General features: G+C 30.1%; 1 protein-coding gene across 6 annotated transcripts in view; it reads left to right on the forward strand.

Moving 5' to 3' along the window:
* Nucleotides 1–15,410, forward strand: part of LOC108910940 (ral guanine nucleotide dissociation stimulator-like 1) — a 127,354-nt gene that overhangs the window by 37,893 nt on the left and 74,051 nt on the right. For 2 of the 6 annotated variants that reach the window (XM_018715716.2, XM_018715717.2), the window contains exon 1: nt 2,970–3,436. The exons of the other annotated variants lie outside the window; for them this stretch is intronic. In XM_018715716.2, the coding sequence (XP_018571232.1) occupies nt 3,215–3,436 (222 nt within the window). In that variant the 5' untranslated portion in view covers nt 2,970–3,214. Of the gene's footprint in view, nt 1–2,969; nt 3,437–15,410 lie in introns of those variants that run through there. 6 annotated transcript variants of the gene reach the window in all.

Here is a 15,410-nt window from a genome sequence, read left to right on the forward strand (position 1 = left end):
CCAAGCGAAGAATTTTTGGTGTTAGCCTCTTTCTATTTTACATTAGTAAAAAAAATAATAAATAGACGTCATCGTTCAAAATGGTAAAAAAATGGCTTCTAAACAGAAATATACATTCACATATAAATTTAATGAAGGATTTGAGAGAAGATCCCGACGATTGGCGTAATTATATGAGAATGGATGAAATGGCGTATACTGAATTACTAGGATTGGTGATCCCTTCATAAACCGACAAAATACTGTAATGCGCGAATCTATGTACATTGTATGTACAGTGTGTTTCACTTAAAGTCGGGACACCTCCGTATTTAGGAAAAAGGCCTACTTTTTGATATTATACTTTTTGACATGTGATCTTTTCTACGGCTTACAATCATTAAGAAAAGACCCTCAAAAATTAAAAAACATATTAGCATTTTCGATTTGATCACACCTCGAAACTCTAAATACAAAATTTCATTATTATAGCTTTTACAGGGTGTTCACAAAGTAGGTGCAAACTTCGAAAAATTCCACGTATTGCAGAGTATCCTGTATTAAGAGTGGAAAATAATTTCAAGATATTTTTCATAATTTTATTAACCGAAAGTATATCCATGCATTTCATTGATTTCACTCATACAGGGTGCTCACAATAGGACAAGCAAATTATATATATTTTTTGTTATACCAGAAATGAGTTTCACAACAAAATAATATTTAAATATTACTGTTTTCTGTTAGTCCACATACTTTGGTATGCACTGTTCAATTCGTCTCATCTTATTTCTAATAACTCTCCTCTACTGATGTGGTGTTATTTGTCGACATGTTTATCTATTACATAAAAATCAAGTGGCGTCAAGTCTGGAGCTCTTGACGGCCACTCAGCTAACGGACTGTTGCGACCTATCCACTCTCTCGGAAAATACTCATTCAACCAATGACGTACCTACTATTACCGCATTATGAATAAGTGCTCCATATAATTGAAGGTAGAGGTTCTGTCTTACATGAAGAGGAAATACATGTACTGAATCCCAGAAATCATTGTTTAAAAAATTCATAAAAATCTCGCGTTTAGATTAACGCAAAAAAAAAAGGGCCTAATTATTTGATCACATAAAATCCTACAAAACACGTTAAATTTTTAATTAAGATTTATGTAATATAATTAGACAAGCATGTCGACAAATAACACTACATCAGTTGAGAAAAGTTATTAAAAATAAGAGGAGACGAATTGAAGAGTGCATGATGGACTAATAGAAAATAGTAATACATATTTAAATATTATTTCGTTGTGAAACTCATTTCTGGTACTTATAATAAAAAATATAGATAATTTGGCTGTCCTATTGTGAGCATCCTGTATGAGTGAAATCAATGAAACTGCATGGATATACCTTCGGTTAATAAAATTATATAAAAATACCTTGAAAATATTTTTCACTGTTAATACAGAACACTGCAATAAGTGAAATGTTTCGAAGTTTCACCTATTTTGTGAACACCCTGTAAAAGCTATAATAATGAAACTTTGTATTTAGGGTTTTGAGGTGTGATCACATCGAATATGCTATCAATTTTTTCTTGAAAAAATGCCTAATATGTTTTTTAATTTTTGCGGGTCTTTTTTTCTTAATGATAGTAGGCCGTAGGAAAGATCACATGTCAAAAAATATAATATTAAAAATTAGGCCTTTGTGAGTACTACCACATAAAAAAAAAGAATTTTGGAAATCGGCCAACGCCATCCTAAATATGGAGGTGTCCCGACTTTAAGTGAAACACACTGTATATATCTCCTCACGAAAGATTGAATTGGTACTCTCAGATATTTGGCTACAGGGAGATCATATAGAGATTTAAGGTTTTCTGCCGCAATTTCTCTTAACTGAACACCGTGCGCCGTCCACACGCTCAAATTTAACCGTGCAAATCGAATTTGCACAAACAAAATCTTCAGCAAGTCGAAGTTTACGCAAGCCGCGCTTTTCAGTTTGTGCGAGATAACGTTTTGCCGGCCACACGTACGGGCTTCCCGATACAAACTGGTTTGTGCAGGCAAGCGCGCGGTAAAGCCTGTATGTGTGGCCGGCCCATAAGGGATCCTTAGTAGACTTTCGCATATTAAGAAACTGATAAAATTTCAACATGTGATATCTCCACGAAAAAAAAAAGATATTTGAGTAAACTCAACGGCATTCGAAAGAGGGAACTTTGTACTTTTAAATTATGCATATATACTTTTTTTTTTTTAAAGAATAGATGGCAATACTACATAACCTTAAATATGACGAAAAACAATGTTTTTTGCACTTTAGGCTACGATATCTCAAAAACCTGACGTGATGAGCAATTCTGCGGCCAGATTCGGATTCAGCGCACCAAAATCCTTCGGGAATGCATAGTGTGCCTGCTTCTTGACCCTTGTTGACCTGTGTTATTCAGAATATCGTTTTTTTGAGGTTATGGAAAGTCCTGAAGTGATAGGGTTAAATGGATCTCAGATTCGGATTCAGCGACCCAAAAAACGTGTAATAAACATGGTCTGAGTCTGGGCCCGAAAGTCGTTTTTTTTGGAATTTGTTTTAGAACAATTTTTAATTTATTCAGCAGATAGTGATGAATAGTAACTAAAAGATTTATTTTTCGATTAAAATGGAATAGATGTTTTTTCTTTGAAATGTAATTTTACTAGATTTTTGTCTCATCCTTATTGTCCTGCATTTTAAAACAATTGAAGAAATGTTAGCTTTTACCTAAAATTAAGAGTATTAAACTTTATTTCCTAAGGGATACTTAGCGGATTTTCTCTTTTTCCTGTCATTCTTGACGGTTATAATAGGACTTTAATATCGTCCAGTAGATCCTACCTTAAGCGCTTGCGTCCCAAGCGTCAATTATACGAGCCGGGCTTTAGTTTCCAACTCCACGACTCTCATTTGTTTAGGCTAGCGGACGCATCAGTAGTACGACGAGAGTCAGCGTGGTTGGTGTAGCGAGAACCAGCGCATACTTCGTTGGCACGTTGGAATATCGTTATCGATCTCCCTTATCCGATTGGTTTTTCACTTGTCCACGCTTTTTCATTCCCCCGGCTGGTTTGATTTTCTCTTTTCGCCGGGACACGTGCTGCTTCAGGCGAGTTCTAGTGGTCGAATCAGGCATGTTTCATTGAAAATTGGACGGTTTTTGTATCGGACTTCAAGTAATATCGCTTTGATCAATGTTGTTACCCACGAACTCCTCACCGGTCGGTTTCCAACAAGAATTTTATCACACCGTGTCGGAAAAAACTAAATTTTTTGCCTCGAAATGTGTAAACAGGAGTTTGAGTCCTGCGAAGGACAAATACAACAGTGACACCCTAAGAAGGGGCAGATTCAGGTTCTGCGTATGCACCGGCCCAAGAAAAAGCAATAAGAAAACCACGAAGTGGTATGTTAAGGTAAGGCTGGTATTTCATTAGTGCAAAATTTTTCATTTCCTGACCTTTATGTGCTACGTTTTTAAATTTATTTTTTCCTGCGACATCGGTTAAAGGTTAACAAAAATCGTTTTAATTATACAAAAGTAGAGTATGTGATTAGGTCAGAAGAATGTATGTTTTAATTACATTTAATATTTTATTTAAATAAATTTAAAAAAAACTAGTCTCAATTTTTAAAATTTTAAATTTTCTTTTAGCTTTTTNTATTTTTTTTAAATAAATTTAAAAAAAACTAGTCTCGATTTTTAAAATTTTAAATTTTCTTTTAGCTTTTTATTTAAAATTTGTAGTTTAAAAGTACACGCGTATTATTACTACAATACAGCTCAATTATGAACACATAACTCCGTTTTAAAAAGCCATTATTCTTAATTTCATTTTAATAATTCTATCAAATATTTATATCTGTAATTAATAATAATATAACAAGAAGGGTACTTGGTATTATTTTGAAACATTTTATAAATTAAAATAATTCGTTTAGAAAGATTTAAAATGGTATTCTTAATTTGACAATGAGCAATTGTACATAATTTTGGAATAATGTCTTAGGTAGGTATACATTTTTATATTATTTTATATAAACTTGAATAACGGTTATGTCGGAGAAATCCACTTTTCGACCCAATGATAATATTTTACAAACATTTAATATTTTGGCGGAACCGCTTATCCGAAATTAATTTTCTTCTACCAACGTCTCTACAAAATATTTACTGATCCCATTCGTTAGAAATACATTTATAATTGTGTAATATATTTCTACATCATTTGTGTACTTTACATTGTGCTTATTTTGTTCGGTTCCTCATATATCTTAAAATGTGTTACACCATAATAGAAACATACTTTTGTATAAAAGAGCTATCGAAAATAAGATCTATATTTCTCAATAACTACTTTGTTTGAATAAACACTGAAAAAAATCAAGGAAAATATTGTTTAGTCTTATTCAACTTCATTTTTTCAAATTTCAAATGAGTTAAAAATTTTTACGATTTAGACCAATTTACCCCCACCCAAAGTCAATATATATATATAGCCCTTGAATTTAATTTGGGGGAACTACCTAGAAAAACCTACATCTTACAATTAGTAGACACTTTCTAACAGGCACGTTGGTCTAAGTCATAAAAATAATTAATTTAGTTGCAAATTTAGGATTAAGGTGAAGTTTAATTATTTTATTAGAATACTCAGAAATCCATTTTTCTGGAATGGCGGATTTTAGCGTTATGTTGCAAGTATACATTTTTAAAAATATAGTTCATCAAAATCTTGACCTAGAAAAAAATATGGAAAAAAGGTGTTTTTAGCTAGTTCTGTTTTAAGTAAAAATAAACTCAAGTTCATAAACCCCCTAAATCAGATTTCACTGAAATATATTTAAAAATAACAGAATTACCGTAAAAAAAATTGGAGGACCTTAATATTTTAAGAACGTACAATTGTTCTAAGGGACCCGATTTAAATAGGTTTATTTTCCATCCCAGAAAGCTATTCTTAAAGTGTGGCTCTTTCGATTCCGGTCACCCTGTATATGACCTGACGTGTTTTTTATTTAATATGTAGGTATTTCTCTTTTATATAAGGATCAAGTACATCTAATAATTTGTAATAGATACGAGTATTATCTGCAGGAAAGTGTATCCAAATCATTAATGTATCTAATATATCTATTATTTCCTGAAATACTTGCTTTGTTAAACTACTTAGATAATCACGAGGATAATCATATAAATAAATGGATGTGGTGTGGAATTATACATTATTTATTATTCAGAAAACATGCATAATTCATTTTATACATTTAAGTTTCCTCCTTGTTGCTTCCATAATGAATTAAAAGTAACATTTAAATTTTTAATTTTAAATTATTGATGACATATTAGCATGAAAATGTTAGGATTTATTCGTTTGTGGCAGCTAGACTCGTAACGATAAATTGTTAGGATTTATCTGAACAGTGTACAGTTCAAACTATGTAAATTATCCGATCTATGACGGGAAAAAAATCGTTTGGCATAAATAATAAATTTGTAACGATCCATATTGTTATTGTGAAACAGCTATTATAGTTATGCCAGATATATGTATACGTAACGATAAATCGTAATGAGTACTGTGTTGATTTATCTGATCTGCATAACGATTTTTAAGCCCATAGTCATTAAATCGCTATATAGTTTGCACATATCAGATAAATCGTAGCGCTTTTTAACTGTAGTAAAATCGTTACCAAATCAATTCAGGGGATCTATCTAGTCAAGGTTGGGAGCATAATATTGTGTGGTATATTGTTGACAAATCATTTAATTATTTATTTACGTATATTACAATACAAACCCATATGTTATGAAAGTAAACTCTTGTGCATTACACACTGCATATGCCAGGCAGATGTGGTTTTCCTTGTAATTGTTAAATATTATATTGATGTAAAAATATGAAAACTGACATTTGTTGCTTGAGTGGAGAAACGAACTTCTAAATCAAGAGAGAAAAATAAATATCAAGTTAGATTAAAATAAAGTGTCATTCATTACCACATCTTCCGTATTCGTAGCAATGGACGATAAATTTTGCTTATCTTTACTCCCGCGTTTGGGAAATATAGTCGAAAATTAACATTATCTACCGATATCAAACATGTTTGTGGCTTTGATATTGCTAATTAGATCAAAATTGTAAACATTTGCGGTCATGTTTACAATTCAGTGTATGTATAAAATGAACTGATTCAATGATGGGAAATTTCAAGCATAATTCTGTTTATGCTAAGTGATGATGTTCCTATTCAAAAAATAGGTAATTCCAATATATTCTTATATGTAACAAAATGTTTGATCTGCAGAAAAATAACTTTGCTTACCACTGTTTCTAATGATCTAGGTATCTAGGTATTTATAAGTAAATATAATCAGCAGAAGACAGTTTCACATTAGTTAACATTATAATGATTTCTTCTTAGTAGAAATTGTGACAGACATGTTTCCACAACATTAATTTTTAATTTACTTTAATATTGACTTTCTTGTAATGAATCTAGAATTCGAAACTTTCCTTTTCATTTAATTTCAATTTTTCTATTATCGTTTTAGTGTTAGAATGACCAGTGTATAATTTATAGGATTGATAAATATTCTCCTTCATTTTAGAACATTGTTTAAAGAATGTATGTATTTGCAAATATTTTTATAAGAACACTTGTACCACTTTCTATTTATATTTAATCTACTGTTGATTCTATTAACATTTCCAACAGATTAACACATTCTCAGTTTAATAATCATGGTATGCACTTGATTCTAGAGCTTGTTTTCTGTGAATAAAGATAAACTCGCATAAAACGCCTTCTTCGAATGGATTTGAAAAACCGTTTACAAGTGATTCAACTCAAATAAATAAAAGCTTCCTTGTATTAAATGTTACTATCTTGCCATGCTGTTAACAGTATTAAAAAATGATTCATATGGGCGCCATATGGTTTCTGCTAAACACAAATATAAGTTTCATAAAGAAATTGTAATGTAAACATAAAAATGTTTACAACCGCCTACTGTTTAAATACCCCAGCTATGTGTTTCTTGAGGTTTATGTTGTTTTATGCTTTCATGGGTAGCTGATTTAATTTCGATCTGGAATTATGAAAAATAAGTGCGTGTTTTAGCATATCGTGCCAGGCCTTGACATTATAAAGTAAAATTGTAAAATAGATGTTATTGTTGGTATTGTTACCTTTTATACATGGGTCATCACAAAGCAGTTATCTCGACAACAGCCGGGTCATTCGTCAGAAATTAAGAGGGTATATGAAACAAATAACAAAATTACTGTTCTGTCAATAAAAACAAATAAATAGGTAACTCACCGGGGGGTTACACTCCCCCTAACCTTAGGATTCAAGGTATATCCTTCCATACGATTCCATTATATCAATTAGTAACTATGTAACATTCTTTCTTCAACAACTAGCTAGTGTCACCTGAAATAAGTCGAGGCTCCCCCGGACGCCAACTAGTTAGCATCCCAACTACCGGGTGTGTGAGTCTCACTATTATAAGATTATGCCACCTACTCAACACCACCCAGTATGTGTCAATCAAAGCGCATGCAAGACCCCGTAGAACTTACAAGACACACTTTGAAGGAACCACAGCCATAAAGACCGGGAACACGTGGCATGCCCTGGGGTTTTCAAAAACATAAACGAGTATGGCATATTACTCACAAATTCACAAATCGTTAAACAAATATATTCAAGCTAGCACACAGATATAATCGACCTTATTCGGGAGCTGGCCAGGCACCACTGTCTCAAAGAACACCCTCTCTGTTTCGGCATCCTGAGCTACATCTTTGTATATACCCATAAATTACATTATTCAAGGGCACATAAATACTTGGCTGGCGCATTCCGTGTATACAGCAGAGGTTTTATTCAAAGCAACCACGATAGTTTCATTTCATAATAAAATATATATTGATTCGTATTATTACAATACGTTAAAAATAAACAAGTGTTACAAAATTTTGTTACTCTTTATTCGACTGGGTACTTTGCCTCGCTGAAATCATTTTTTGTAAATAAATAACCCCGTACGCCAAAAGGAATTTTAATTCAAAAATTTTTCCTCTTTCATGTTGCTGAAATACCAAATCAAGTAGAAAACGTCACGAATATATAATTACAGGCAATATTTAAAATTTGGGTTTCGTTTCTTGTTTAACAAATTTATTAGCAATGTAAAACATTCATTTTTAGAATATAAGTACTAAACTAAACGTTAGTCATTCCATTTTATCATGAAATACAGTTAAAAATAAGTGTGTTAACACTAACTAGATTCGTTAAAAATATTTACTGTGCTGTAATAAACAGATATTTTATGAATGTACGGAGAACATATCAAAAGTATTCAGAGTACTTTCTGGATTATTTGGCATAATTTGAACCAGAAATAATATGGAACAAAAATAATTTTTTTATTAAAAAAAGAGTGTATGAAACTCAAATGGCTGTGAGATTTAAAAAAAATATGGTGCACAAAATTTATTAATTTTTACTCGCACTAAATGATTTCTATCTCATTTCATTTTAATGTCTCAATAAGTTTTTTTTCGAAGGAGTAATTTTTTTTCAGATAAATTCTATTTAAAGAATTAATTTAACTTGACAATTCCTAAAAATTTTGTGTGAGAAAATGCAGAAAATGTTTGTTATATTCAAAAAAATTATTTTTCAAAAAAACATTTGTATGGGAGAATGGAATAAAAAATAATTTTAATGTCTTTTTGTACCATTGTTAAAACGTAATTTGACTTAAAGTACATAGCCGAAAAACAATTTTATTATAAAAATGATATTTAAAATCATTTTTTTCCTATTTTTAAGAAGTGCTACAATTAAATACTTTCAGATAATTTGATATATTAAAAGTAAGGATGAAGGCCGAAACTGATTCCGTTTTGATATTCGACACAATCGATCATTTTACCAGATTTTTTAGAGAATTCCTTAGGTTAAATTTCTCTGTGGCGTTTTGGATTACGAATGAAAATTTTAATTAAAATCATGCAATAGATTTTTAAAGTAACTACCTACATATTTACAAATCAATAAAAAAATGCTGACTTAACTTTTATTCAATGTAAACTCCCGCTTTTGCGTATGTTCATAAATTGAATAAAATCAAATGAAAGAATCAATGGTTTCCGCTTTTAGAAAGATTAAAAAAGCAAAAATATGTAGACCCTGACAAAATATACAGATTCTGCAGAAGAATTTTTTAGCTTTGGTTAGACTCTGAAATTTTGTTTACGGTGATTATCAGATATGTTCTCTTGAATGAAAATAATGCCATCAACGTAGCACTTCCGGTCATACCGGAAGTAGCTGTCAGTTTCGCTATTTTAACTGGAACACCCTATTGTATTATCGTCAAGATAAATTGAAAATAAGTCAAATATGTTAAAGCTTAGTTCTGGGAGCTTTCACTTGCTTTTCGGAATACACAAAGAACAAAGTTGCACTGCTTTCCGCTATCAAAATTACCTAAAGAAAATTATACTAAGTGTCTCATTTTTCACGTTTCATTTTGACTACATAAAACCGATACAACTTTTTAAATTCAAATGGAACACCCTGTATTTTTCTGCATCATATTATAGAAAATCAAATTCTCTTTTCACCGATATAGGCATTGTAGGGGTTACAGTCTCAATTTTTTTAGATATTTGCACATTCTCAAGAATATTACGTTAAAGATATCGTCAAATGTGCCTTATGTATAATTTTCTTCACATAATTTTGATAGGGGAAGGTAGTGCATCTTATGTTCTTATGTATTCCGAAGAACAAGTGTAAGCTCTCAGAATAAAGAAAGATATAAGGAATTTTCGAAACGCTTGCATCTGTCAAAATTTTTATCAAATGTCGATTATCTCGAAAATGGTTAGATTTAGATACAGGGAACTTAACAATTTTGACTTATCTTTAATTTATCTTGTCGATAATACAATAATATATAGGATGTTCCATTTAAAATAACTAAATTGACAGCTACTTCCGGTTTAACCAGAAGTTCTACGTTGATGGCATTATTTCCATTCAAGATAACATATCTGGTAACCTCCATAAACAAAGTCATATCGTCTTCGGTTCCTCTGAAATGTTTAATAGGCCACTTACCATGAAGAACCCTGTATATAGAAGTGCAGAACTGAACAAACCTTTTGCTTTCAAGAATATTTTTATTAGGTGTTCCCGTACGGAATTGTTTGTATAATATAGGCAGATTTATCAGATCATTTAGCAGTGCACTAACATAGATACTAGTTCCGGACATAAAAACATCCTTTGATAATTTGTTTTTGTGTTTGTAGATACCGGATGCGTTAGGCTTCCGTTCTGTGACAACGGTATAATTATAGCGAAAAGTAATTAGGAAGAATTAAGTAGTAACCTTCCAAGTACAACTGGCTTTTTTAAGTCATTATTTGATTTAATTTCACTCAGCACAGAGGTTAATATGCTTAATGAACCGATTATACTTTTAAAATATAGGGTGTTCCAATATTCTACCGATAAAATTTTTTGGTCGAAAACAAATGGTTATATTTACGTCTCGTTTTTAAAATTCTGAAGGTTAGTTTTATAATTTTTCTTATCAAATCATATCCATTTATTTTACCTCTTTTTAAGATGAATCCGTGGAAGATTTCTATATGCTACAAATTACCGTTCGAAATAATCTATTTTACAATTTTCTTTTTTGCTTTCGGGAAAGGAGAACTTTTTCGAACTTTTTTGTTCTGCTATTTTTTGTATATTAACCGTTTGGAAGGTATTCATGAAATTGTGACTTACAGCATGGTAGAATTTTTAATTTGGTTACTTGATTAAATGAAACTATTGGAAATATGGTTCGAGGTCAGATGACTTAAGCGCTCAGCAAATAACATCATTGTTACCAATTCATTTACCAGGAAACAAAAATAATTAGAAAAATAATTAATCTTTTTTACTCTGTAGGTATCTCGAAAATAAAACTTTTTTACTTATATTTGGTTATATATAGCACATGTTTAAATTATTGCTGTACTCTATATATAGTTTTAAATTTTTTGAATTTACAACTTTCAAATTATTTAAATAAACACCGTTCGCAATCAACGATTGAGGAGAACTTTATTTTGAGAGAACATCTATTTAATGTATTTTCAGTTGTATGTTTTAGTTCTATTTGTCCCAAAGCATAGTGTAATCTTTGTTTGAAAATTGACATCATAATGAATTATTTCATGAAATAGATAGTTCAATTTTAAATTTAGGACATCCAATACTATTTGACTAGCTAACAATGGTAACCTTTGTCCTTTGGGCATTGATCTCACTCAGTACATTGTATTTAAATTGGTGTGGAAAATTATTCCAGAACAATTGCATTAAACGATTGTGATATTTCAATATATCTATGGTGTGAAAATATTTACTCCACTTCTGTTTTTTTTTTCTGTTTTTAGTTATTTTAAAATAACTTTGTCCTTTGGGCATTGATCTCACTCAGTACATTGTATTTAAATTGGTGTGGAAAATTATTCCAGAACAATTACATTAAACGATTGTGATATTTCATTATATCTATGGTGTGAAAATATTTACTCCACTTCTGTTTTTTTTCTGTTTTTAGTTATTTTAAAATACATACATATATTATTTCGAATATTTCTAACGCTGGAATACTGTTATAAAAAACTGACTTTTGACATAACAGAATTTTAAGTTTTTCATGTTTGTACTTCCTTTTTAATTACTTTCTAATGAAATTGTTCTGTATTTTTTGTTCGTAATAGGTACATGTAACTGGAGTATTGCATAGAATTACGTATTATTTTTATTATTACATTATTTTGAGTTGAAACATTATTATTAAAAAGTTTTGTGTTAATTTTGAAATAGGATCTACTATAGTGTTCCTGCCTTATATATTATTATTTGAGTTTTAGATGTAAATATTAAGCTATTATTTACCCTAGTTTGAGGTGTAGATAATTTAAAATTCATAAATTTTGTGTTGTAGTAATCCAGCATTTCACGATTATGAACAACCTCGATAAACTCAAAGACCTCATACATTTTGTTAATTTCGACGATTTTTCCCATTGAGCAAAACTGTTCCAAGTAAAATTATTACAAAACTGATATGTTTCGGTTTTCGTTTAAACTACTTATAACAGTTTTATTCGACGGGTCAAATCCTCGAGAATGAACAAGTGTATGGTGCCTCTTACAGAAGATTGCAGCAAGATAGAGCAATATTAACCACAATATTTAATCACATATGTGCAATATTGTGTCGTTATGTATTTCTTTATTTATGTAGTAGATTAAATGCGGCATAATTGAAGGATAATGAGGATATCAGAAACTATCGACTTAGTATATCTAAGTTAAGCAAAATCTTAGTGTTGCTGTTGTATTAGGATGCAATGTCAATAATGCAACTGATAACATCACCAAGTGTTCAAATATTTGCGAAGTTTCTTAGAATCTTTGTACCAAAAACGAATAAGATATCTACGTGCAAATAGGAAAATGGTTGTATTCTATTTACATTAAAAATAAATAATTCAGCGCTAAACTAGAGTGACGACAAGATTGGAAGACATTTTTAGATTATGAAATGGTATTTTTCTGAAAATATAATTTCGTTACGCTTAGTGTTCTGTTTTATGATATAGATCAAACATTCTTATCAAATTCATTTTAGCGGAGATTTTAGCGGAGCATTTTTGTGCCCCAATTAATTTATGTCCAAGTGCTTGCTTGCTTGACTAAAATGTCTTTGAGACACGACGCTTTACCGTAATAGAAATACGCTACCAATTGGTCCGCTTTTGTAATGAAACTACAATTGATGTAAACGAACATTATATCTTTATATGATTAAGAAACATTTTTAAAATCTATTTGAATTATTTTAATATTCTTTACAATACAAAAACTAATAGTAACATACATAATTTGCCTTTATTACAAAGTCATCAATCAGCGAAGGTAATAAATTTTCCTATATCTACAAAATAAAATAACATGGAAATCATTGTACATGTTCTTGGCTTTATATAAATCATGAACGTTAAAGGTAAACACTTTTGAAATACGTTATTCTCAAAATAATTATAATGTCATTTAAGATGTTTGTAAATAAGAACGGAAGAATAACAAACTAAAAAATTTAGACATGTACTTTAATGTGATAGGTTCTTCCCATGTATGTTTACTGAAAAAATTTGAAAGTTTAAAAAAAAAACAACTTAACGTTAGATTAAAATTGTATATCACAAAAAATAAAACAGCACGGAAAAGTTTTTGTAGACACCTTGTCACTTATTTTTGTTACAACCAATGTGTGGCCTGTATTAAGATTACAATGGGAATTTAGCGAATTAACGGTAAACTATGTAAAACTATACCTTTGTGCCACTATAACGAATTCTTATTATTCTGTCAAGGTTGTTATCGGTTGCTACGTTTCTTTAATATCATTAAAACTATTTTTAACGCAAGGTAATGATGTTTAATTTACTTGCAACAATATTATTTATCTGTAATTTCCTTAATTATTTTTTTCCTCATTCGATTCGAATACCCGTCTGTTTGATTTTATTCAAGAATTATGAATCGGAAAATTATGCGTCATTAGGTTTTTTCTAGCAGAATTGCTTATCGTATAAAATAATTAGTGATGACTTCTTGAAAACGTAAATTACTCGACTCAAGTATGTGTTTTCTGTGAATTTAAACAGACACATGCGATACGCAAATACGTACGTGTTTTAATTTGCAATTGTCATATATTGCAGATAAACACATTTGTTTTAAAATGTGCTATTAGGCGGAAATCAAATTAATAAAACAATTGATAGCTAACGCAGTTTACTTATAATGTAAAAATTTATGAAATTTTCATGTGCAAAAACACAGTCTGATTCACTTAGATTCACCATGGGAATCTCGGAAATTGTAAGACACAACGTTGCTCAAATTACAGAAAAGTTGTGCAACGGTAAGGGCTCTTTTTTATTAGCAATTAATTACAAGATGAACTTCCTGCACCATTATTAAACTTTGTTTCCAATTTTAGTTAGCGATCGTCAACTTTTTTCTTATTCACTTGATTTTATTTTTTTTTAATTTTTGATCAATCCTGTGTATTATCTTTACTAAATACAGTTCCTTATCAGAATGTGCCGATTTTGACAGCATCAAGAAATCTTAATCAGGAAAATCCGAAATTATCAGTATATTTCGTAGATCTGGAAATGCCGGGAAATATTAGAGAATTTCTCAAATATTCGTGGAATCTTTGCCTTTGAACCAAATATAATTGTCACTGCAAATAGGGAATTTGGAATAGTACAGAATTTAATATTTATCAATCACTAAAAAAACAGTATTCGTATTCATTCGGATTTTATTCATAAAAAAATTGAAAATGTCATATTTTATAACAACCGTCTTTATTTATTTATTTATTTGTTTATTTATTTATTTATTTATTTATTTATTTATTTATTTATTTATTTATTTACACAGCCACAAAAAAAAGTTGTCTGTACTTTTCATGTTTATTTATTTATTTATTTACTCTTAAAATATCCAACGGGTGAAACCCACTTAAAGGATAAGTTTTACTACAAGAAAAAAATACATTAATGAAAAGAAGCACTAAAAATGCATCCTAAAAATTAATATAAAAGTTACAAAAGAATAAAAAATATCAATACATAAGAACAATAGAAAATCTTAAGATCAAAAATAATATATATAAAAGTCAAAGTCGAAATCAATAAAAACAACCAACAGAACAGTCAAAAACAATGAAAAAATATACATATTAAAATTAAAAGAAATAAGAATATACACAATACACCTAATTAAAGTATGCCTTTACATCTCTTACATTACAAAAAGTAATATCAAAACCCTCCATATTATTACAATTATTCAACATTTGATATAAAGGCGACTTTAATAATAAATTGATACGGGCAAAGGGTAACATAGTAGAGTATAGTTCCTAGAATTCATTCTGGGAACTCTATTCAACTGCTCATAAATGAACTCACACTTAATTTCGAAGTGAATAATTTTATATAAAAATATTAAACTGCTAGTAAGACTCTGTAGGTTAAACCGAAATCAGAATAATTCTTGTGGAGTACCTCGAGCAGGATAAACCCCATCCAACAGAAATGCGGCAGATTTAAAAAATCTTCGTTGGACCCGTTCTAATAAGAAGGTATATGTAACGTAAATTAGGTTCCATATAACTGAATGAACCATATTCTAATTTAGATCTTACAATTGTTGTATACAATAATCGCAGAGTGGACTGTTTTCTGAAGTCTCGAGAGTTTCTCAAAA

This window comes from Anoplophora glabripennis, unplaced genomic scaffold (genome assembly GCF_000390285.2).
Source record: "Anoplophora glabripennis isolate ALB-LARVAE unplaced genomic scaffold, Agla_2.0 scaffold338, whole genome shotgun sequence".
Taxonomy (NCBI): Eukaryota; Metazoa; Arthropoda; class Insecta; order Coleoptera; family Cerambycidae; genus Anoplophora; species Anoplophora glabripennis.